We start from the raw sequence: 25846 nt of genomic DNA on the forward strand, positions 1-25846 counted from the left end.
ACATTGGTCCTTTCCAGCCCCCTCAAGGCCACCTCAAACTAGACCTAGGGGAAGCAGACCTCCCAGTCTACAGTCTCAGGGTATGCAGAGATCTAAGCAATGGAGTACCTCCACTTCTAAAACAGGGAGCGCTGAGACACCCCCTTATGGAAAGATTTCACAATGACTTCTCAACTCCTCTGCCCAACTGCTCGTGCCCCTAGGAAGAAAACTTGCCCGCCATGCAAAAAACTGGACTTCCATCACCAACGATCGATGGGTCCTCAACATAGTATCCCAGGGGTACAAATTTTATTTCCACATGATGCCAACTCCAAAAGGGTTCCCAGCCCTTCCTCCAAACCAGTGGGCAGAGGCATAAAAACAAGTTCAGTCCTTGCTCTCAATAAGGGCAATTCAGCCTGTTCCTGCAGAACAGATAGGCCAAGGTTTTTATTCCAGACTATTTCTGGTACCCAGAAAAGAGGGCACCTGGCACCCAATCTTAGATCTATCCATTCTGAACACCTTCCTGGTAGTACCAAAATTCAAAATGCTCACCCTACAGCAGCTTCTCCCTGTGCTGTCCAAAGATGCCTGGTTAGCCACCCTAGACCTAAAGGAGGCCTATCTGCACATCCCAGTCAGGGAATCCTGCAGGAAATATCTACGTTTCAGGGCAGGATCTATGCATTATCAGTTCTCTGCACTTCCCTTTGGCTTGTACACTGCTCCCGGAGTTTTCCCAAAATGCCTGGCTCCAGCCATTGCCTATTGCAGACAGACAAATATTCAAATTTACCCCTACTTGGACGATTGCCTGATTCAGGCAGACGGTCAGGAAAAGCTGTTGCAGCACCTGATATTTGTAAAGGACCTTCTAACCTCTCTGAGGTACACTATCAACGAAAAGAAATTCAAACTAGTCCCCAGTCAAATTGTATTCCTGGGAGCAAGCTTGGACACAGCATCCCAGATGCCATTCCTTACTCCAGGAAAAACAAGGCTATCTGACAGGCTACTTCTCTCAAATGGCCACCAGAACCCAGTTATCAGCAAGGAAAATCCTGCAAGCTCTAGGGTTCTTGGCCTCCTGCATTCTACTAATTCCATATGCCAGACTGCATATGAGGAAACTGCAATGGTACTTTGGTGCCAACATTCTCATGACCTGGAAACTATCATACCTATGATACCTTGTCTAAGGAAAGAGTTCCTTTGGTGGGCAGCAGCATGCAACCACAACAAAGACCCTAGACCTAAAAGAGGCCTACCCGTACATCCCAGTCAGGGAATCTTGCAGGAAATATCTACATTTCAGGGCAGGATCTATGCACTTTTTCTGCACTTCGTTTGGCTTATCCACTGCTCCCAGAGTTTTCACAAAATGCCTGGCTCCTGCCACTGCTTTTTGCAGACAAAGAAATATTCAAATTTATCCCTACATAGATGATTGTCTGATTCAGGCAGACAGTCAGGGAAGCTGTTACAACACCTGACCTTTGTAAAGGACCTACTGACCTCCCTGGGATATACTATCAACGAAAAGAAATCAAAACTACTCCCCACTCAAAAAATTGTATTCCTGGGAGCAAGCCTGGACACAGCATCCCAGATGGCATTCCTTACTCCAGAAATACAAGCCTACCTGACAGGCTACTTCGCTCAACTAGCCACCAGAACCCAATTATCCGCAAGGAAAATCCTGCAAGCTCTAGGGTTCATGGCCTACTGCATTCTACTCATTCCGTATGCCAGACTGCATATTTGGAAACTACAGTGGTACCTAAAAAGCGTTTGGTTTCAACACTCTCAAGACCTGGAAACTATCATACCAATGATACCTTGTCTAAGGAAAGATTTTCTTTGGTGGGCAGCGTCATGCAACCGCAACAAGGGACTTTCCTTCTCACAACCCCATGCCGCCCAGACCCTCACTACAGAGGCATTAGACTATGCCTGGGGTACGCCCCTGGATGGCAGGTGCATTCAGGGCCATTGGAGCCCATATCAAATACATCTACACATCAATCAAAAAGAGATGCTAGCTGTTCAGCATGCACTGACAGCTTTCAGACCCCTACTTTCCCCAGGGCCTCTACTGATCAAAACAGACAACACTACAGTGATGTGGTATATCAGCAAGAAGGGAGAGACTCACTCTGCAGGCTCGCCATGACCCTTTGGCACACTGCCTTAGCCATGCAACTACACCTGCTAGCACAGTTCCTGCCAGGCTTCCTAAACTCTCTGGCAGACAACTTAAACAGAAACCTGCTAGACCCACACGAGTGGCAGCTTAGACCCATATGAGTGGCAGCTAGACCACAGAACCATCACCCTTGTAACCCAGAAATGGGGCACCCCAAAGGTGGATCTCTTGCCTCCCGCTGCAATCACCAGCTCAGCAAATTCTGCACCAGGGAACCTCACAGTAAGGCCTGGAAAGTGGATGCTCTATACTTCCAGTGGGTAAACGCCTCTGTCTATGCATTTCCCCCTCTGCCACTCCTTTCAAGGATACTGCTCAAAATAAGGGAGGAAAAACCGAGGGCAATCCTGATTGCCCCAGACTGGCCATGCCAGCACTGGTACCCACTGCTGCGCAGCCTGTCACCCCTGCCACCATGGCACATACCTCAGATCCCAACACCCCTGGAGAATTCATTCATCGCCAGTTGCAGACCCTCAACCTGGCAGCCAGTCTCAAGTCGCCAGCCTAAACAAACATGTCCTAGATGTTGTACTTGAGGCCAGATGCCCCAGCACTAGAAAATCCTATGCTGATAAGTGGAGAAGGTTTTGCACATGGATGCAGGCTAAGGGAGCCGAAGCAGCACAGCCCTCCCTACCTCTCATCCTGGATTACCTAGCAGATCTACTACACAGGGGTCTATCCTTCTCTTCTATTAAAATTCATGTCTCTGCTCATTACAGCACAGAGCCACCTCTCTTCTCACACCCTCTCATCAAACAGTTCCTAAGAGGGGCTAACAACTTAAGGCCACCCAAAAGAGATCCTACCCCAGCTTGAGACCTTAACTTTGTATTGGAAAAGCTCACCCTACACCCCCCCCCCCCTTGAACCTGCAGCTTCAGCAGAGTTAAAATTCCTCTCTTGGAAAAGAGCCCTGCTTCTGGCCATCACTTCAGCTAGAAGAGTTTCAGAGCTACAAGCACTCATGGCTGTAAAGCCCTTCATCATTTTCCATGCTGACAGGGTCTCCCTCAAGACTAACCCATCCTTCATGCCTAAAGTGGTGTCCAGTGTGGCTCACAACCAATCAATTCATTTGCCCGCCTTTTTCCCTAACCCACAAAACAAGGGGGAAAGGATTCTGCACTCTAGATGTGCACAGACAGCTCAGATTCTATCTGGATAAGACTAAATCTTTTAGAAAAACTGACCAATTGCTAGTCAGCTTCGCAGCAGCGGTAGAGGGCAAGGCCATATCCAAACAATCAATCTCCAAATGGATAGCACACTGCATCCATTTCTGCTACAAACAGCATGGGAAACCACCTCCAAAGGGGGTCAGGACACATTCCACCAGGGCAACCTCCACCTCTGCAGCTTTTCTCAGAGGGGTCCCCACCAGGGACTTCCTGGAGGCTGCAACATGGACTTCTGTTTATACCTTCACCAAGCATTACCACTTGCCTATCTTCTCCAAATCCAGGGCAGGCTTTGCCACCGCAGTCTTGCAGGGCATCCTAGCCAGCCCCCAGTCTTCTTGACTGCCTCCACCCTTTTCTTTAACTGTGGGAATCAAGCCAAATGTGATGACTGCAACAGTGAAACACGAAGAACATAGTACAGTTGTGTACATTTACCATGAATGTAGATGTTTGAGTGTATTCACTGTTGCAGTCCGGTCCCCCCCCCCCCTCCACCCCACTTGTCTCTCTTTCTTTCTCTCTCTATCTCTTCCTCTCTCCATTACAGGGAATTTTTGGTATTTACTTAGTACTGGTGGTGTTCTTCCACCATAACCTAGCTCCCTATTTGGGGGCTCCTGACAGTTGGGGCAAGAAAAACTGATGTAATGGCGTCAGCTGCCTGATTTTATACCACTGACAACCTGACATCAGTCCTGGAGTGACAGCAACCGACGCAGAAATACTAAACCTCTGGTATTCGGGCCGACTGAAGGCTACCCCTGGCAGGATAATCCAAATGTGATGACTACAACAGTGAATACACTCGAACATCTACATTTATGCTAAGTGTACACAACTGTACTTTCCTGTTTTACATGAAATATTTACTGGAAGTAATGAGTATTTTTTAATAATTTTTTATGGAAAAACTACTTCATTTATTTCAGCCTAATGTAATATTTTGTATTTTTTTTTTACCCAACCTCATACCTCTCAACCTCTTAGAGCAAGAAATTTGGACAAAGCCATAAGTAATGGGAGTCAAATGGTCAAAAAAAAAGCTAGAATAACAGATTTTGGGTTAGCATGAATTTTATGAAGGGTATGGAGTCTGAAACACAAATGTCTGTCATTATTTTCTGACTTTTATATTTAAAGACTTACCAAAGATTTGCCAGAAAACCACAATTTTATGAAAAATGGACCAAAATATGAGTGAAACATTTGGAGACACTGCAGAAATCTGGACATTTGAGAGATATGCCCAACCTGTCGATCTTGCCCAATAGCTCAGTCAAAAGGTGCTTCAACAAAGTATCAGTTTAAGGGTGTGCACACTTATGCAACCAGCTTATTGTACATTTTTTTATTTTTTATATTTTTTTCCCTAACCGATTGATTTGTTTTTCAATTGAATTGTACAGGTTGTAGGTCACATTAAAGGTGGGAAAAGTTTTGAAATGATTTATTGTGGTTTCATTTTTTTATTTCACAAAAACTTTGCATTTTAACAGGGGTGTGTACACTTTTTATATCCCTGTATATACATATGTTGCATTTATTTTCTAAGAAAGTGGCGTTCATTTTAGTTTGCAGTTGAGTTTTGGGTTTGTGGTCCTGTGCTTGTCAGCTTTGTTTTATGTTTCTGATGCAAGGCTTAATCATACTCCTAAAGTGAAAATGATCTCCAGATGCAAACTTAGGGCAACACAGCAAGCAGTAGAAAATTGAAATAAAATGTGGCTTATCCGTGGTGCAACAGCAGTGACCACAGTTGAGCTGTGCAAGTTGTACAATTATTTCCCATCTGTGGTTCGAGTGCTAAGTAGAACTTGTGGGCAAATAATGGACAACTTCCACAGCTAACATTACTCACAACTTATTATAAAGTGCTTTTGGGGTCATTGAACATTCTTAGCTAGTGTAGAAATTCCACAGTTGTTGCTAAACCGAAACCCTGTATCATAGGAAGTTACTAGGCTATTGGCCAAGGGCCCTTACAAGCCTTGCCAAATATTATGCCCTTGTTCCCAAAGTCAACATCTATTACCCCTATCTAGCAGAGACACGAGTGGGGTCCTGGGTGTGAATTTTCTATCTCCTTTAGCTGAGTATTACTCATGCTAATTGTCATAATAATGTACAAGCATTCTTACTGCAGTGCCACTGAAATGCTTTTATTTTATAATTTTTTTGTCTCCTGAGACCTAATTTTTACTGGCCCAGACACCAGTTCCCCGTGTCCACACCAGGTCTACCAGCCATCCTTGTAAACCTCCCCCAGACTTTGTCCGGTGCTGCTGGGGCCAGTCATGGGTCTTTAGGGCGTCCTGGGGGCTTGGCCATCTGTGCTTCCATCTGGTGTTTGTATTTTGTATGCCCTGTCCCTTTTCCTTTTGCTCCCACCCCCATGCTTAAATTTTTAATTTTTTTTTTCAGAGCATTATCAATGAGTACCTATCCCTCAGAATAAGCAACACCCATCCTTCTCTGTCAGTACCCCAAGCTGCTAATTGAACCAAAGTCAGCTGGGCTGTACTCAAGGCTTTCTCTCTGTCACCTGAGCAGCCTACTACCAAAAAGTTCTTTGATTACTAAGGGAATGAATGAATGAATTTGTTTTGTGGAACTAAGCCATTCTGATTTATAATTTCCTGGTATCTTTTTAAACAGCAGTTCACCACATGCTGCCATGTTTATGCTATCCCTGTACACACACACACAATTTAACTATGTTTGTTGGTGTAAATGGCACAGTTTTTGACTTTGTTTCCAGTAGCTGTGCTAGTAAGAGTTGAGTTATGCCACATTTTGCTCACACAGGTGATTTCTATCAAACCTGCTGAAAGCTGTAGGTACCCAGTAGGCCTTTCAGACCTCCTGGTTTTTGGTAGTGTGGGCATATATCTTTTTGGTACAATATGTAATGCCTGCATGCTCCATTTCCATAAGAGTTCAACCATCAGATGAGCATTTTCGTTTTTGCCTTACCAGTCAGGTACCTCTTTTAAGGCTAAAGATACATTAAAAAAAAAATAAATCCTTTATAAACTAATGCTTTTTATGTAACTACTGCTGTTTTTAATATTATTTTTGTATGTTTTGTTCTTGGAGCTTTTCTCCCCGGGCCTCTACTGAAAATGGACATGTATCTAGCTGGACTAGCCCGGTCAACAAATGTAAAATAAATAAATAAATAAAATAAATAAACATTAGGATTGTTATGAAAATGTCTGTAGAAGTGATGCAACTATTTTGTGTGACACAGCTGTTTATAATGGCTATGAATTTTAAGGACATTACTAATGTAGATGATTTTTGGAATCTTTATAAAGCAGGAGTGCCAGGCCTTGGATTTTGTTTCCCGTATGGGAGTGCACTCTCCCGTAATTCTCCTGAGACTCCTTTGATACATTTGGCACTAAAATAAAAATTTATATTCAGTACAAAATCTCCTATGTGTTTGCGGTTGCCTTATCTAGAGATAAAATATATTTTACACTGTATTGCAGTGAATTATTCATTAGTGAAACAAGAACGAGTCAGTACAATGCCTCTGTTTGCATCTGTACCACTTAAAGCAGTCTGCATTCTTCCACAATCTTTTTCATGTGACACCTGATGTGTTTACACAGGTAAAATACCCAGGTTGTTTAAATATGATTAAAGAGAGAATGTTTGCATGGTACACTTGACAGACAACATTTATCTTAAATAGTTCCATGTGTTTACTTCGGTAACCCCTGTTTAGCTTTGCTGGACAGGTTATGATGTATAGTTAGTTTTGCTAGAGGGGCTATGAAATGTAGTAAGATGTTCTTCATCTCACATTGCTGCAGTCCTTACACTTGGGTAGTCCGCTGTCCTCGGTCGGCCCGAATATCAAAGTATAAGGCTGACGTCGGTCAAGGCGCATTTGACTGACATCAGAACGTCAGGGTACAAATGCGCATGACCGACGTCATATCCTCAGTCTTTTTTGCCGCATGGTCCGATGCAGAAGCAGCATTGCAAGTGCCAGTTGGCGTTCTGAGATTTTTCGATTTCGAAGTTTCAGACCGAGTTCAAAGTTGGCTAAGTACCCGTTGGGAAATATTTTCGTTTTTCTTGCCTCAGTGATTTACCGGATGTCAGAAAAAGTCAATAATTGCATTTCTTGTGGGAAACAGATACCGCATAGAGATTATCATACTTTGTGTATTCCTTGCTTAGGGCCTGAGCACGACGTTGTTGGCTGTCGCTCTTGTGCTAGATTCAATAAACGCACTATAAAGAGAAGGTTGGATTGTGCCAGGTTAGTCTTTGGGAAGCGATGCAATTATAAAATGCCGTCGGATGCTCCGACGCCCGCTTCTTCGAAGAAGCGCAAGGACAAAGCAGTTAAGCCTAGGCTAGAAGAACCGTCTGTACCGGATGCCGGTTCTTTAGAGGTGTCGGTGGAGCCGGTGGCTCCACCGGAGGTTTCTTTGTGTTCCCAGGGTGAGACTTTATTATTGCAAGATGTGGCCTCTCAGGAGGCAGGTCAGGCTGAGGGGGCTTCTCAGGTTACTATACTCCCCTCCCTTCCTAGGGTGGCTAGGCCCTCTCCTTCTGTTTCAAAGGCTTCTCCCAGGGGCAGGCCAGGTTCAGCTTCCGTTGGTGTCACTCCTAGTTCTTCTGGAACTGTGCCCAAGAAGCATATGCTTAAAATGGCAGAGGATTTGATTACTTTGATTAGGGGTTCTATGCCCCCTCCTGATAAGAGACCTAGGGTGGAGCCTGAGCTAGGGAGTTTTGAGCAGGCTTCAGATGTTTCAGAGTCTTGACTGAAGACTTGCAGGAGTACTCTCCTTATTCTGATTCTGATGTGGATGATTCTACTCCTTCTGCTTCTCCTCCTGAGGATTTTTCTTTTTCAGAAACTCTTCATTCCATGAGGGAGCATTTTAAGTGGGAAGGCCAGGACTTCTCTGATTCCAGGAAAAGGCTTAGGGAATTTTTGTTTTTACCCCAGCATAGGCCTTTGGCTATACCTCCTGTTTTGGATGTAGTGGAAGATGTGTTTACAGAGGCTTCGCTTAATCCTGATTCTTTGCCTCCTGCTCCTGTTAAACCGGATAGGTATTACAGGGTGCCTGAAGCTCATAAGTTTCTTTTTAAGAGTCCTAGGGCAGACCCAGAAACTGTTAGCCAGGGGCCTAAAGGTGTTAAGGCTTCTGTTGTAAAGAATCCGGTTCCTGCAGACAAAGAAGCCAGGGCCTTGGATAGCTGGGGAAAGAAAGTTTATACTTCTTCCACTCTTGCTATGAGGGCTTTGAATTGCCAGTTTCACATGTTGAAATACCAAAACTATCTCCTTTCACAATTGAAGGCTAAGGTTGATGCTCTGGCAGAGGGTATTGATTGTAAAGAGTTGCAAGATTTAGTACATGTTTCTGAACAGGTAGGTAAGCATTCTTTGCAATGTGGTTTTGATGCTGTACAGGCCTCGTCTAGGGTGGCTGCCACTGGGTCAGTTCTTCGCAGGCACGCCTGGCTGAGGGATCAGAATTTGTCTGACCATGTTAAAACAAGGATTTTAGATGCTCCTTTGCAATCTGACGTGTTGTTTGGTTCTCCTGTTGAGGCAGTTTTAAAGAAAATGGAAGACAAGGCTAAGTCTATGCAGACTGTTAAAGATTTTTTGCAGGTCCAGCCTCCAAAGTTTAGTAGAAATTGGCCTACTTAAGGGGTGGACGTATCCTTCTTATGATTCCCAGTCTAGGGGTAGATCTAGGCGTGGTAGGGGCAGAGCTCAGGGCTCTTTCAGGCCTAGAACAGGGAGTTCTCCTGCACAGTCTTCGGGTGAGGGCAGGGGTCAGTCCTTCCGTAAACAGACCCAATGACCTACCTTTTCAGCTGCCAGAGCCTTCTCGTCTGGCAGCACCTTTGGGAGGAAGGTTGGCACTTTTCAAAGAAAATTGGAGTTTAATTACCCAAGACAGATGGGTATTGGATATCATACACCACGGCTACAGGTTTTATTTCCATACCTTGCCTCCTTTCAAAGGCATGCCAGACGTTCCTCCTCAACAAAGAATAGAGGCTCACAAGCAAGTTTCTCTGTTGCTCCAAATAGGGGCCATACAGCCGGTCCCTATGCCAGAAGTGGGCCTAGGATTTTATTCTCGCCTGTTCCTAGTACCAAAGAAGGGGAACACGTGGAGACCAATTTTGGATTTGTCTATCCTCAACACTTATCTGGACATTCCCAAATTCAAAATGTTGACGTTGCAGCAGCTTTTACCTCTGCTGGGCAAAGATCATTGGATGGTAACTTTGGATCTCAAGGAGGCTTACCTTCATGTTCCTATCAGACTAAGTTGCAGGAAGTATCTGCGTTTTCGAGCTGGGACTTCTCACTATCAGTTCTCTGCATTGCCCTTTGGCTTATCTACTGCCCAGAGTGTTCACGAAAGTTCTGGCTCCAGTGATAGCTTTCTTCAGGCTAAAAGGAATACAGATCTATCCTTATTTGGACGACTGCCTGATTCTGGCTCAAGGAAGGAAGAGCTTCTTCATCATTTGGAATTTGTGATAGCAGTGCTAAGATGCCTGGGGTATTCTGTGAACGAAATAAAGTCCAGTCTAGTACCCTCTCAGGACATGTGCTTTCTGGGTGTGAGACTGAATACAGCATCCCAGATGGCCTTTTTAACCCTGGACAAACAAAAGAGTCTATCCCTTTACTTCCATCAACTATCTCATCAGTCCGGGCTGACTGCAAGGACAGTCCTTCAAGCCTTAGGGTTCATGGCATCTTGTATTCTGGTGCTTCCCAATGCCAAACTGCATATGAGGAAGCTACAATGGTATCTCAAAAATGTATGGACACAGCACTGCCAGGATCTGGACACTGTCATTCAAATAATACCTTGCATTCAAAAGGAATTTTTGTGGTGGGCTCAGGAATGTCACCTAAACAAGGGACTCTCTGTGACACGGCCAGAGGCGAGTCAGATTTTAACGACAGATGCCTCAGACAAAGCTTGGGGAGCTCATCTAAATGGAAAGTGGATACAAGACAAGTGGCCTGCCAGACTACAACATCTACATATCAACATGAAGGAGATGTTAGCAGTCCAGTTTGCATTAATAGCTTTCAAGGAATTACTTCTTCCAGGGCAGGTGTTGATTCTAACAGACAACACAACTGTCATGTGGTACATCAACAAGCAAGGGGGAACGCATTCTTACCCTTTATGCAGGCAAGCAATGATTTTGTGGGAGACTGCTCTCAGTTTACAGCTCAATCTTCAGGCAAGGTTTCTGCCAGGAGCACAGAACTCCTTAGCAGATGTGTTGAGCAGGCAATTATGGATCCCCACAGTGGAAATTGGATCCTCATGTATTTCAGAAATTGACAGTGTCATGGGGAACTCCAGACATAGATCTGTTCGCTTCTCCACTAAACCATCAGCTGCCAAAGTTTTGCACAAAAAGGTTTCATCCCACAGCTTGGAGAGTGGATGCTCTTTCTTTCAATTGGAACAATCTTCATGTGTATGCCTTTCCACCTCTGCCTCTCCTCCCAAAGGTACTTCTAAAGGTCAGACAGGACAAGCCAAGGATGATTTTAATAGCTCCGGATTGGCCTCGACAGCACTGGTACCCATTACTGAGAAGTCTGGTCCGGAAGCCTCCATGGCCTTTGCCTTCGATTCCACACCTGTTGTCACAGGAGGACAGCCATTTGCTCAATGTCAAGCTTCACTCTCTGCACCTAACAGCCTGGCATATTCTGTTTTGAACCATAGTGGGCCTCCACTTCCTCAGCAAGTTTTGAATGTTATTTTGGAAGCTAGAAGGCCTAGTACAAGGAAAGTGTACGCAGACAAATGGAAGAGATTTTTATTTTGGAGTGCAGCAAAAGATTTTGATGTTTCTGAGCCTAATTTGTGTGTGGCTCTTCAATATTTTACTGAGTTACTAGACAAAGGTTTGTCTTTCTCTTCTATTAAAGTTCATGCTGCAGCAATTTCGGCTCACTATGATTGCGACCCACCATTGTTTTCTCATCCTTTGTTCAAGCAATTTCTTAGAGGGGCAAAGAATATAAGACCCCCACGAAGGGCTCCTACTCCTGCTTGGGATCTCAATTTTGTGTTGGAGAAACTCACTCTACAACCTTTTGAGCCTGCAGCTACTTCTGAGTTGAAATATTTGTCATGGAAGACTGCTTTTTTGTTGGCCATTACCTCTGCAAGAAGGGTTTCTGAATTGCAGGCCCTTATGGCGGTTGAGCCTTTCTTGATTTTCCATAAGGATAGGGTATCATTACGTACTAATCCTTCCTTTATGCCTAAGGTGGTTTCTAGTGTGGCTTTAAACCAAACTATTCATTTGCCTACTTTTTATGCAAATCCCCAAAATAAAGGGGAAAGGATTTTGCACACTTTAGATGTGCACAGGCAGTTGCGTTATTATTTGGACAGAACTAAAGGGTTCAGGCAGTCTCAACAGTTGTTTGTTTCTTTTGCTTTGAGTTCGCAGGGCAAGCCTGTGTCAAAACAAACTATTTCTAAGTGGATTGGGTTTTGCATTGCTTTCTGTTATTCCCATCATGGCAAGGAGATTCCAGCTGGGATTAGGCCTCATTCCACTAGGGCTACTGCCACTTCAACAGCTTTTTTGAGGGGAGTGGCAACCAAGGATATTTTGGAGGCAGCTACTTGGAGTTCAGTGCATACTTTCTCTAGGCATTATCACCTGCCACTTTACTCTAAATCCAGGGCTGGTTTTGCCACTGCTGTTTTGCAGGGCATTTTGGCAGCTCCTGCTTCCTTGTAGTGAGCCATCCTCCCTTACCTCTGCTTTGGGATTCTACCCAAGTGTAAGGACTGCAGCAATGTGAGATGAAGAACATAGTACAGTTTTGTACCTACCATAAATGTAGATGTTCAAGATCCACATTGCTGCAGTCCAATTTACCCTCCCTCCTTCCCTCTGTAGTTAGAGGTGGTTGTGTGGGTTGGGTTGTACATATTGTGTATATTGTATATATTGTACATATAATTAGTGCAAGGGTGGTTGGTTGGTTGTTTGCTGTCTTTTGGTTTTGACCTTTATTTTTAGGGTCTTCTGACATCTGGGGCAAGAAAAGACTGAGGATATGACGTCGGTCATGCGCATTTGTACCCTGACGTTCTGATGTCAGTCAAATGCGCCTTGACCGACGTCAGCCTTATACTTTGATATTCGGGCCGACCGAGGACAGCGGACTACCCAAGTGTAAGGACTGCAGCAATGTGGATCTTCGAACATCTACATTTATGGTAGGTACAAAACTGTACTTTTTGCTGGAGGGGTTATGAAATGTAGTAAGTTTTGTTGGAGGGGTTATGATGTATAGTTTTGCTGGAGGGGGGTTATGATGAATAGTTTTGCTGGAGGGGTTATGATGATTAGTTTTGCTGGAGGGGTTGTGATGTATAGTTTTGCTGCAGGGGTTGTGATGTATAGTTTTGCTGAAGGGGTTGCGATGTATAGTTTTGCTGCAGGGGTTGTGATGTATAGTTTTGCTGCAGGGGTTGTGATGTATAGTTTTGCTGCAGGGGTTGTGATATATAAGATACTGCGTTGGTTGTTGTAAGTAATGACTAACCTAGCGGAATTTAAATGTTCCTTGGTAACCATTAATGACCATGAAGAGTTTCTCAATTGAAGATATTTATGTATAGCAGCCTGGGTTTTGTTATGTAGTCTGTAGACTAAATTCACAGTCTTTAAACATTTGTCTTTTTCTTTTTTTCCGTTCTAGACCACTTATCTTGGAAGGCTGTATGTCTGATGACAGTATTTATTGATATCAGTATGCATGTGTTTGTTTTAACGTTTAAACACTAAATTTTAAAACAAATAGCCATATGTTTTCTCTCATATTGTTCTATCATCTTACCACTTGCTTCAGTGCGTATCCATTTGCTGATTAGATTGCTAACGTTATTCACACCTCATTACCGAGCAATTTAGTGTCGGTGAACATTCTTAGCTAGTGTATAAATTCCTTCAAAGCCACCATTTCATTTCAAAATGATTTTAAAGCAGCATGTAAAAAGTTTTCTGGCAGGCATTCAGGATGGCTAAAACTCCAAATTCATTCCATCCATCACAAGATATTGAAATTAGGTAGCAAGATTCTCTGCAAACCTCCAACTTATCACCTCATTGTCACCACCAATTGTCTACCACTCAGCCTCATATGCAGTCATCTCATTTCCTACTACCGCAAACATTTTTCACCCAGTAGTTAGCCTTTGTTATGCAGCAGAATAGAATACCTAAAGTAGGACATTCTCTTTGTTAGCATGGTTTCAGCCCCAAGTTTAATGCACTCACAGTTATGTGCCGCTTGACTTGAATTTGTCATTGCCAACAGAGGCCAAGGTAGGCTTACTGGTGCAGTCTTTCTGTACCTTAAAAATGCTTTTGTCATCAATGACTATGCCCTGCTCCTTCATAAATTAGCTGACACTGAGTTCTTTAATGATGATACATCGTGATTCAGTAGCTATCATGCTGACTGTACCATCAGATTACTCAGCCCGGATATATTCCACAACAGAAAACATACATAAAGGGATAACACAAGGTTTAGTCCTTGGATCCTTCCTTTTCTTGGTCTCTTTTCTTAAATGATGACCTCACCTGAGTATTGTCTTCAAAGCGAGTAAAGAACCAGTCTGCCCTAGTCACTGATCTCTGAGATGGCTTCAGAACTGTATGGAACTGGCTTCATGCCAACAAACAGCCCAGAAACTTAGTAATGCCCACAGTGCCATGATCAGAGATTCTTCAGGAAAACACCTTCCTGTCACAAAACAACAAAAATACCTAGACATCACACTGGACCCAAACTGTGCACACCATTTCTCAAGTAAATAAAGATGTTAAGTTGTCAATCTCGCCTTCATTCTTGCTTGATGGGTTCGGAGCCGATCCTCGGCTCTGACTCGGCACTTGCTAAGCTCGAGAGTCACTTTTACCAGCTCGAGGCAGCCCCATATCCCATGATGCAAGGCGGTAAGTACCCAGATCTCGTTTGCCGCTTCGCTGATGAGGTCCTCTTTTTACCAGCTCCTGGTAAGTGTTTATTATTACTAAGCTTTTAGCCCCCAATCAGAAAAATTTTCTATTTTCTTAAAATTCTATCTTTTATAGATTATTGTGAGGCTTTTTCTGACTAACTTTATTTTTCCTTCTTTACTTTTTTAGTCAGGCCTTAATTCCCTCCCATCCCCCCCCCCCCCCCCGTCAGGGTGTGTGTGTGAGAGTTTTTTTTTCTTCTCAATACTTTAACTTTAGTTTGTCTGGTTCGGGACTGTGTGTGTAGTGTTTGTTTGGAAAGCACTATGTCTAAAGAACAGAGGGTCTCAGGCTTCAAGAAGTGTGACTCCTGCTGTCAGAAGATGTCTCTGACAGACGGTCACACTTCTTGTATATACTGCCTGGGACCTCTCCACCTGCAGGACTCCTGTGCAATTTGTCACTCTTTTAGCCAGAGAGTCCTGCAGGAAAGGAGAAACAAACTTATTTTAAGAGGACTTCTTAAACCGGAGGGCTCCCCGGCAAAATCGGCTCCGGGTAAGCCCTCTAAGACTACCAAGGCCCAGGCTTCTGTACCTAAGCCTTCGGCCTTGGCTCCGACTCCTTCGGAGTCGAGATCGACTCCGGCTGGAGCTGATCTTAGCTTGGAGAAATCATCGGCACCGATGGCTATCGGTGCCGATACTGTGAAGGTCACTTTGGTGTCGGCTCCGACTGGCTCTGACATCCATGTGGCTCGGGCTTCGGTGTCGGCACCGACTGGCTCCGACACCATGATTTCTTTGCCTGTATCGGCTCCGGCCAGAGCCGATACATCTATACCTACACTCGAAGCCAAAAAGTTATCGGCACCGACTGGATCCATGGTTTCATCGGCTCCGATGGTTCCTTCGAGGAAGAGGTCCAGGTCTCCCTCTTTGGAACCGATACTGTCGGCTCCGGCCTCACCTCTTCTTTCGGAGCGGAGCCATCGGAGCCGATCATCTAGGTCTTCCAGGTTGTCAGACCATGATTTAGAGAGAGTGGTAAGCAGATTATTAAAATCACAGGCACTAGCCCAAATGCTTGATAGTCCGTCTCAACAGACTACTATTAGTCCACACCCTCTTCAAGTTCCTCCTTCGACTCTACCCCAGAGTTTGGAGCTGGAGTCTACAGGAATAGTTTCTGCTATGGCTGAGGGCCAGATACTCCCCCCTTCTGCGCCTTCAGCATCTACTCTTATCTCCTCCTCGAGACCTTCCTTGGAGGGATTCGGTGGCCGGGCTTCCCTGGTCTGCTCCGAGGGGGTGAGTGGCATCGGACCCTTGTCCGACCCCGCTCTTCCCCTTGGAGCTTCAGCCTTGGTGAGCTCGGCTCCGACATCTGCCTCGGAGCCTTCCCTTTCGGTGGGTCCGGGAGTCCCAGTTTCTTCAGAATGGGTTCTCTCGGATCTCCCTGGGAGGGGAGCCTTGAGGTGATGAGGAGTGTGCTGGCCCCTGGGCTCAGTCAGCAGTCTATTCCTTTAGCTCCTCCCTCTACGGTGCCTGTTGATATCTCTTCCCGCTCTCTTGCTCCCGGACCGAGAGATCCACCGCCTCAGGTTTCCCCACTGGGAGGAACCCCCTCTTCCGAGGATTCTCCTGATCCGTCAGGAGATCCTCCGTCCAAGAGGACTTGTAAGAGGAAGCACCTAAGACTCCCCTGAGTCTATTACACTGGATACCGACTTAGATGAGTCGGAGGGATCCCCAAGATCCCCCTCTGAGGATGTCTCCTTTTCAGACATCCTAGAACTCCTGAAACAGAGGGGAAACTGGCCCTCCATTAATCCCTCCGATGATGAGACGGTATACCTAGAGGCGTTTGGTTCTCGACCCTCCACCTCCTGGGTGTCTCCGCCTTTTGACCCCCTCATGCAGGTAATTGCTCGAAAGGCTTGGGCTTCTCCTGATTCCGTAGAGCCAGTTCCCAGGAGGCCTTCTAAATTTATTACAGCCCCTTCTGAATAGCAATTCCTTACAAAAGGTGTCCCTGTTGATGCCATGGTGGTGGCGGCTGCCACTAAAAAGGAACTTGCAGATCCTTCCGTACCGGTCCATCCTTCTAACAAGGATTCTAGGACCATGGACAGGTATGGTAAGCGGATGTTCTCCTCAGCGACCTTTGCCATGCGTTCGCTGAATTATTTGTGTCACTTCACCAGACTCCAAAGGGACATCCTTAAAGAACTAGGTGAAGTAGTACAGGATCCTGCAGCTCCGGGGGCACAAGACAAGATTGCTTCTCAGCTAGGAATCCTTAATTCCATAACCAACTCCTCCATGCGGCTGATTTCGTATGCTGCAGATGGAGCGAGTAGAGCCGCAGGTACAGGAGTGGCTCTGAGACGTCAGTCCTGGATGCGGCTCTGTAATTTTGCAGATCCCTTCAAGGCGTCCTTCACAAACTCTCCCTTTGATGGGTCAACTTTGTTTGGTCCTCAATTGGAAGGATACATTGACCAGGTGTGAGCAGGACGGCAAGACTCTTTCTGCCGTAGGGGTCCGTTTTTCCACCCCTTCTAGACCTTACCCCAAGGGACAGAAGGGTGGAAAGATGTGGTTCCGCAAATCCCAAGGAGTCACGCCGGATACACGTGGTCAGTTTACCCCTAGAGGCAGAGGGGGTAATAATAATAGACACCGCCCTAGAGGCAGGGGGGGTCCACAAAACCAGGGAAGCAGAGAGCCTCTCTCTGACAAGCCCTTCCAGCATCCCTGAGGTGTTGCCCGACTGTCCATCCTTGGAGGCAGTCGGGGGAAGATTATCGCTGTACCCACAAGCCTGGCGTTCCCTATCACAGGACAGATGGGTACAGTCGATCATGTCCGAGGGTTACAGAATTCCTTTCGAGGAAAGTCCCTTTACTCACAAAAATTCCCTTCCAGATGTGTCACCCGGTCTAAGGGAAATCGCAAAGTTAGAAGTATCAAAGCTTCTACACAAAAGGGCCATTCAGCCAGTTACAACAGACCATTCAGAGCCCGGAATCTACTCAAGGTTCTTTTTGGTCCCCAAAAAGACGGGAGATTGGAGACCAATATTGGACCTCAGCAGACTCAACAAGTCTGTGAAAAAGACGAGATTTCGAATGGTCACACTTCAATCAATTTTGCCCTTCCTGGGCAAAGACAACTGGATGTGCTCAATAGACCTTCAGGATGCGTACTATCACATAAAAATTCACAGATGCTCCAGAAGGTTTCTCCGCTTTCGGTTAGGGTCCAGTCATTTTCAATTCAGAGCCCTGCCCTTTGGTCTCACTACAGCCCCCAGAGTGTTCACCAAATGTATGGCAGTGGTCACGGCTCACCTGAGACGTCTAGGATTCCAGGTGTTTCCGTATCTCGACGACTGGCTCCTTTCAGCCACCACCAGGCATCAACTTCTCCAAGCCAGGGATTACACCCTAAATCTCTGCACTCAGTTAGGAATTTCGATCAACTACGAAAAATCCTCCTTGTCGCCCTGCCAGTCTATTACTTTCATAGGCGCAAATTTAAAAACTGTTTGGATGTCAGCAACCCTCACAGACCAAAGAATCTCAGATATCCAAAGTCACGTGCGGATCATTCCTGCCAGCAAAAAGGTGCAAGCCAGACTGGTCCTGAAAGTGTTGGGCCTCATGGCAGCGGCCATTACTCTTCTTCCCTTGGCCCGCTTCTACATGCGTCTTCTTCAATGGATGTTGTTCACCCAGTGGTCTTACCAACAACTTCCCATGCGTCACCAGATCCTGGTGACACAAGCTTGCAAAAGCCACCTATCCTGGTGGATTTCTTCTCCCCAGATTCATCAGGGCAGACCCTTTGTATCCCCTGGCCCGGTAGCCACAGTCACTATGGACGCCTCCCTGATCGGGTGGGGGGGTCATTATCAGGGCAGGATGGTTCATGGGACGTGGCAACCGTTCGAATACCACCTGCACATAAATGTCCTAGAGATGAGAGCAGTGCTTTTAACGTTGCAAGCCCTCAACGACTTTCTTCCTTTGGGAACAATTGCAGTTCACACGGACAACATGTCTGTAGTATGGTATATCAACAAACAGGGCGGAACCAAGTCCTACCCCTTGTGTCGAGAAGCTCTCAGACTTTGGCAATGGGCGATCTCCTCTCATCGGTTTCTGGTAGCAACGCATATCCCTGGGAAAACCAACATTTTAGCGGACAGATTTAGCAGAGCTATTCTCATGCCTCACGAGTGGTCTCTCAAACAATCTATAGTGGAGGAGATTTTTCTAGAATGGGGCCGCCCATGTTGCGATCTTTTTGCTACTCCCCAAAACAGCAAATGCTTCCCTCTCCATTAAAAATGTGATATCAGAAAACAAAGTGACTTTCTTAGGACACTGAATCCATTCATTGAGTAAGGCCAACATTTACTTTTCTCCAGCCAAAAGAAATTCTCCAAAGTCCTACCTGCTAGCTTGAATATTATCCCAGATCAGATTAGGAGACTCTATCCTTGTCAGTCATTCTAAAGGTCTCTAAAATGACCCACTTTAAAAGAAAATAAATGTAACTCCTTATTAATTTTCATAGAAAATATCTCACACCCAAAATTCCATTTGTCATAAATGGTTTATTTTTTAAAGTATTCCACCTATGTCAGTGAGATTACAGTTTTGAGGTGTACATATCTACATGGCTCCATGTTTTTTCTCTTCTTTTTTCAAAAAGGTTATTGCACTGAGAAAGACAAAATCAGACATTTGGTGTACTTTAGTATTGAATTACGTATCTGATTCATAGGCTGCTGTGCAAACACAAACTAGTTGGTTAAGCTGCTGCTTTGCTTATGTAGGTTCATAGGTGTGTACTAGGTAATGGCCCTAGAGCCTTTACAAGCCTAGCCCACAGAAGTGCCCTGGCATCTTGCCTCCCAACATTAGTTCTCAGTGCCTCTATCAAGTAGAGCCACTGGAGTGATCACTGGGGTGAACTTTCTATTTCCCATCCACTCATAAAGATTTCTCTTGAAGAGGGACAGTGAGGTGCTCTGCTTGACATGTATGGGAAGTCTATTCCAGAGCATGGGCAGTCTCTGGGTGAGGAACCTGTCCCTCCAGCATGTTCTGTTGATTGTGGTAATGAGGTTGAGGTCTCTGGACCGTGTGGTGCGGAGGAATTGGGATTTCTTTAGATGTAGCATTTCTAAAAGAGCTGGGTCAAACATGGCTTTGTAAGTCAGGCAAAGATCACCTCTAAGTAGGCGATATGGAGTCTTGAGTCTGTCCATGTAGGACGTGTTTAATGCATAGGATCCTCTTCGTGAGGTACTTCTATAGCCTCTCCAGCTGTTGCAGTGTCTAGTGAGGTACATTCCAAATGGGGCATTATACTCAATGATTGGTCTAATGAGAGAAGAGTAGAGAGAGATGATGACCTCTTTCTTCCTGGATGCAAAACCCTTGGTAATGAGATGTGCCACATAGAAGGACTTTCTGACCACAGTGGGAATGTGGTGGTCGAAGGAGAGGTTGCTGTCAGTCTGCGTCCCCAGATCTCTTATAACACCTTCAGTGTTCAGTGGGCTCCCATCAATGTGGTAATTAGTGGGAACTGAGTTTTTACCAAAGGGGATGATGACACATTTTTTGGCATTAAGCTTAAGGCCATGGTTTTGACACCAGTCATTGGTCTCAGGGAGGCCTTTCTGTAGGATGTCTGCATCACTTGGGGAGTTAATAATGGCTCCCAGTTTGCAGTTGCCTGCTAACTTGGTCAGCCAGAGTCTCTCTGTGTTGGCCTGGACTTCTGAGAAGTAGATGCCGAACAGGAAAGGACCAAGGACCGATCCCTGTGGGATTTCACTTGTGACTGGTCGACAGTCTGACTTGGAGTCTACTACTTTCACACTGTGTATTCTATCTTTGAGCCAATTTGCAACCCATCTAGTGATATAGGGGTTGATGCATAGTTTGAGTTTATTAATAATTCCCGAGTGAGGAATGGTATCAAAGGCCTTGGCCAGATCGAGGTAGGCTGTATGCACTACCATACCTTCATCCACAGCCCTGGTGATTGACTCAAAAGAAGTCAACCAGGTTGAGCAGGCATGATCTCCCTTTCACAAAGCCAAATTGGACGGGGTCTAGAGTTTGGAGATTTCCTATAGTTTTGTTAGTCAGGTCCATGATGATGTCCTCCATAGCTTTACATATCAGGCTAATGGGGCGATAATTCCCAGGGTCTGTAGTTGCTCCCCCATTATGGAGAGGGATGACTGTAGCAGTGTGCCATTGGATAGGGGCAAAGCCTGATGTGAGGCTGTGACTGAACAGGGCACACAGATTTGGTGCCAGTTCGCTTTCTAGTTCATGTAGAACACAGCCAGGGATATTATCAGGTCCCATGGAAGCTGTATTCTTGGCCATGGACAATGCAGCTTTAACATGTGCTGCAGTAATGCTGGGTGTCTGGCATTCATCCGGTATTGTGATTGGTCCTTTAGGGGGGGAGAGAGAGGTAAAGTTGACACTTAATATATCAGCCAGTATGTTGGCAATATCTGTTGGCTCAGTATAGGAGGTAACATTGTGCAGTAACTCAGCAAATCTGGGTATTGCCATGGAGGTTCTTGATATAACTATAGAAGGCTTTGTGATTGGTTTTAGTGTCTGATGCAATTCTGCCTTTAGAGGATTTGATGAGGGATCTCAATTTTTTGTTGAGGCTAATAAGAGTTTTTTTTCCTGTCTTGGGACTTCACCTTTTTCTGCAACAGTTTCTTCCTTCTCTTGTAGAGTTGACTAATGGCAGGGGACCACCAGATTGGCTTGCTTTTTTTTTGGAGGAGAGCGTCTTGGTTCTGTTGGGTATGGCTATTTCCTTGCATTTATGTACATGTTCGTACAGTGCATTGGTGTATGATTCGGCAGTCATGCAGCTATTTTCCATTGGCATGGGTGCCGTGAAGTTAGCCACCTCTGTTTTTAGGAGCCCAAAGTCAGCTTTGGAGAAGATTTTCAAGGTAGTTACCTTTGCTGGGGGGTTGGGGGGGTGGGTGGGATGTGGATTTCCATGGTGAGTAGTTTATGATCGGATCTGACCAAGGAGGGATTGACTCCTGGTGTAGAGCAGTGTTCGCACATGTTAGTAATAACCAGGTCAAGGATGTTGCTTCCTGTAGTAGGGGTCAGAATGAGCTGGTCCAGGGCACTGGAATTGATAAATTTCAGGAAGCGTTGGGCCAGTGTATTGGTGCTTGATTAGTTTTCCCAGTTGATGGGAGTGGCAATTGAAGTCTCCTAGTATGAGAGTGTTGGGTTGGACCTTGATAGATTCCAGGGTGCTTAGGAACATGGAGTGAGAGTCTTAGGGACATGGTTGGGGACCTATAGCAGGCTATGACCTGGATCACCATCTTACCCATATGGCAAATGTATTTTTCCAAAAACCACTGGAGAATTTCAAAGGAAAAAAGTTATATAGATTAAAGCAAAGAAATATAAAATGCGTGTGCCTGCAAATTTCTTCTGATTTCATTGTTGCTTTCTGATTTCTAATGTTTTAGGTTTCTTGCATACACTGTGTGAAGTCTAATGTTCATTTTTAAATTCAGAATTTGGAACTTCTGCAGAACTTGTTTTATATTCTAGTCCATGTTTTATATTCTAGTCCACCATTGTAAAAAAGTTACAAACCAAAATAGTGCTTTACTGCTGTTCAAATGTGTTTTTTTTTTCTCAGTTTCTTTGAAATTGCTAGCAGTTTTAGAAAGCAGCTAACTTTTTTTTTTTTTGGTGAGGCATCTTAACTGTTTAAATTTGCAATAAACAATATTCAGTATTACCCCCGGTTCTAATGAAAATTGAGTGAGTTAAGTGTTTCTGTTTTGTCTTTTCAGGGATTGGAAAGGTGAAAAGGAAACCAAGCTTGCAGGACTCTGCATCGAACTTAGATGGAGATAGCTGCTCAGACAATGGTGATCGCTTGTATGATTTAAATTCACCTGCACATGTGAAATTCAATTACCAGGCTGAAAGAGATGATGAGATATCGCTTACCAAAGGAACCAAGGTCATTGTTATGGAGAAAAGCAGTGATGGCTGGTGGAAAGGTAGTTATAATGGCCGTGTAGGCTGGTTCCCTTCAAACTACGTAACAGAAGAATGTGATAGCCCTCTTCAGGATCAGCCAGGTTCATTAACAGACAAATTAGCTGCTGTTGTGAATAATTATAGTAATACCAAGGCACTGGGTGTTGTGCAGGCCCTTTACTCATTCACCTCTCCAAATGATGAAGAGTTAAACTTTGAAAAAGGTGAAAGGATGGATGTTATTGAGAAACCAGAAGACGACCCAGAATGGTGGAAATGTCGAAAAAGTGATGGTCAAGTTGGTTTGGTGCCAAAGAACTATGTTGTCACTTTGGATGAAATGCCACCGTTCTCTGATGACCAGCCAACGCCTCCTCAATGTGACTATGTTTACCCTTCTGCCACTGGAAAGTTTGGTGGAAAACAGTGGTACTATGGGAAAATAACAAGGCACCAGGCAGAACTAGCTATGAATGAACGAGGGAATGAAGGGGACTTTTTAATTCGAGACAGTGAATCATCAGTAAGTAAAACAAAACTATTGTTGATTGTTTTCTTCTTATTCACGTACATTTAATTCTAGTAGCCACTTTGTAGCATTTAAAACTACTACCTGTGTAAGTTCTGGTCTGTGGGTGGGGACCTGCAAATAGAAAACCACAAACTGGAGTTTGATACAATATGTGTGTTATAATTCTGTAATGTAAGCTGGAGCGCAGAGAAACTCAGCTTTACTGAAGTGTTAAATCATTTTCATGCAGATTCTCCTATTGTTCCCATTTCTAGATGAGTTAAGAATAAAACCCCTCCCTTTTTTAAATAGGCCTGAAAGTTTACTGGCTTCACTGTCTCTGCAGTAAATCCTTTTGGAGTTTGTCAAGTACTAAGTGAAATGAAGATTGACTGTAGTGCTGCATTGAGTTATAATAGCCTTTTGATTATATATCTATGTACTGTAGGGGCTGGAATATCTAAATCTGTAGGGACGTTATTTGGCATTAATTAGAACCACAGTGAGCGTTTTATTTAAACAGATCCGTGTTTATTTTAGCAATATGTTAACTGAGCAGTGGGTTCTTCAGAACTTTCAGTGCCAAAGTCAGACAGAGCAAAGCGCAAGGTAATTGACATAACATTAAAGGGAGAATAGTAAATGAAAAGAGTCAATATTTATTTATTGTTTGTCAACCAGGGTAGTGGACTGATCCACAAAGGAGCCATTTTAGTCACAGCTAGCTCGTTGCAAGTAAAATTGAGAATAGCAGAAGCATAATCTAATGTATGAAATAGTAATAATATTTACTCCCCGTTCCCACCTTTCTCACCTTGAGTTATTTTCATATCGCCTATGTTTGACACCATGTTACCTTAAATGAATGTTACCTAAGTTTTAAGCTTTGTACATTTACAGCATGAAATTATTTTCAATCTGCATTCTTCTGCTTTACTTATTTTTCCTTCACTGCATCCTCTGTCTCTTACTACCATAGTGGCCATGCTGTTGTTAATGACTGTAAAGTTTGTCAACACATTTGCATTTAGAAGTAAAAAAACAAACAACTGATAAGTTAGAGGTCCATATGCAGTAAAACTAGTAGGACTGGTGCCAAAGCATCATCTCTGCTCAACAGGTACAACTCTGTTGAGCTGCTGAGTCCTCCAATAACCCACAGTACACCGCTCCCTCTTTTTCCTCTGTCTTTTTTTTCCCCTGCTTGAAAATGTTGTAAGCAGAATTGGACCTTTGTTGCAATCTGCATTTTCAGGTGGTGGTTCATATTTGGCTTTTCCTGTTACGTTCTCAAGTAGTCCCACTTTTTCTACTTAACTTTGCCTACTTCTGTGGGTGATTTTTTACACTTTTGTCTGGTTTTACTGACATTTTCTCCTCTATGTTTTGGCCTTAGGCCCTGCCTTTTCCCTTTATTACAACAACTTTGGTGACTAAATGTGGCATACCTCTCAACCTTTTAGAGCAAGAAATCTGGACAAAGCCATAAATAATGGGGGAAAAGGACCAAAAATATGAACATTTTTTTTTTAATAATTGTCTTACAAACTTACAGTTAATAGAATAGTAGGTTTTGCATTAGCATGAATTTTCTGAAGGGTATGAAGTCTGAAACTCAAACATCCATCATTATTTTTTTACTTCATTCTGTAATGATTTGTCAGAAAACAATTTTATGAAAAATGAACAAAGTATATAAGGCACAAATGTGGGCATTCTGCAAAAATCTGTACAGTTGAGAGGTACAAGTGTGGCTGTGGCAGTCTGAATTTTTCTACAGGTAGGCAGGTGAAGTTTTTATATTTAAGACCAAAAGACAATATTTTACAGTGGTCTTGTTTGTTTTTATTTTAAAGATGCAGCTAAGTTGTGTCTTTCGGCTTATCCCGGTTAGGGGTCGCAACAGCGGAACTCTGGTCCGCTAATGTTTGGTAGTGGATTTTTACGTGCCGAGTTACCAGCCCTGACGCACAACCTTCAACGAAGGCATGCTCATTCATGCATGCCTCCACACAGAAGATGCTGTAGCTGAGAATCGAACGGGACAACGTCTTGCTGTGAAGCGTCAACGCTACCACAGCACCACTACTGCGGTGACTAAAGATGCAGCTAATTGACATTGTAAAAAGGCCTTGTAAGAATACTTCATATCTACAGCATTTGCAATCTCTGACTCAGATACAAACTTAAGTTCATAGTCTCTTAACTGCCTCCTTTTTCACAGCCAAACCCAGAGGTAAAACCAGTAGATGGAGATCTTCAAAATCCTCCGCATATTCTTATATAAGGTAATCGGATTTTATTCTGAAAGCGTTCCAAAAAGGGGTTGAACTCACAATTTCATTCACATAGGAAATCAGTCCATAGTAATATCATATTTGGATTCATAAATGTCAACGGCTGGGATACCAACAAAACAAAAAGGAACGCTGTTTCGGAAAGGAGGGGAATTCCTTTGGGTTTTGTTGGTTCTATCGTTGCCATTTTATTTTTATTTTAACAGCTGTGACACCCCAAAACACATCTCATTTGATGATATTTTGTCTGGTATGGAGTTTAATTTTTAAAAGGAGTCCAAAAAGGAATTTAGACACCCATTCACCATCTGGCTTTGGATATTCAAAGCCTCTGACTATTCCTGCATTTGTAAGGGCTGTACAGAATACTTTCATAATAGCATCTGTGGAGCTAGAGGTCTCCCGCACCCCCCCCCCCACACACACACACACACAAGCATCTTGTAAGCTTGACACATTCTCCAGCATCCAGAAATCTTGGAAATATCTTTACACAAACCCCATTTCAGATTGAATGTTGGTGTCCTTGGATGCTAAGAAAGGGTCTAA

The 25846-nt window shown here is 44.2% G+C and overlaps 1 protein-coding gene across 4 annotated transcripts in view; it reads left to right on the forward strand.

Moving 5' to 3' along the window:
- Positions 1-25846, forward strand: part of NCK1 (NCK adaptor protein 1) — a 1905596-nt gene that overhangs the window by 1824401 nt on the left and 55349 nt on the right. For all 4 annotated transcript variants that reach the window (XM_044070358.1, XM_044070357.1, XM_044070356.1 and 1 more), the window contains one exon: positions 22297-23012. In XM_044070358.1, coding sequence (XP_043926293.1) covers positions 22297-23012 — 716 coding nt within the window. The remainder of the gene's footprint in view (positions 1-22296; positions 23013-25846) is intronic.

The sequence above is a fragment of the Protopterus annectens genome, chromosome 4.part1 (genome assembly GCF_019279795.1).
Source record: "Protopterus annectens isolate FY-2018-M chromosome 4.part1, PAN1.0, whole genome shotgun sequence".
Taxonomy (NCBI): domain Eukaryota; kingdom Metazoa; phylum Chordata; order Ceratodontiformes; family Protopteridae; genus Protopterus; species Protopterus annectens.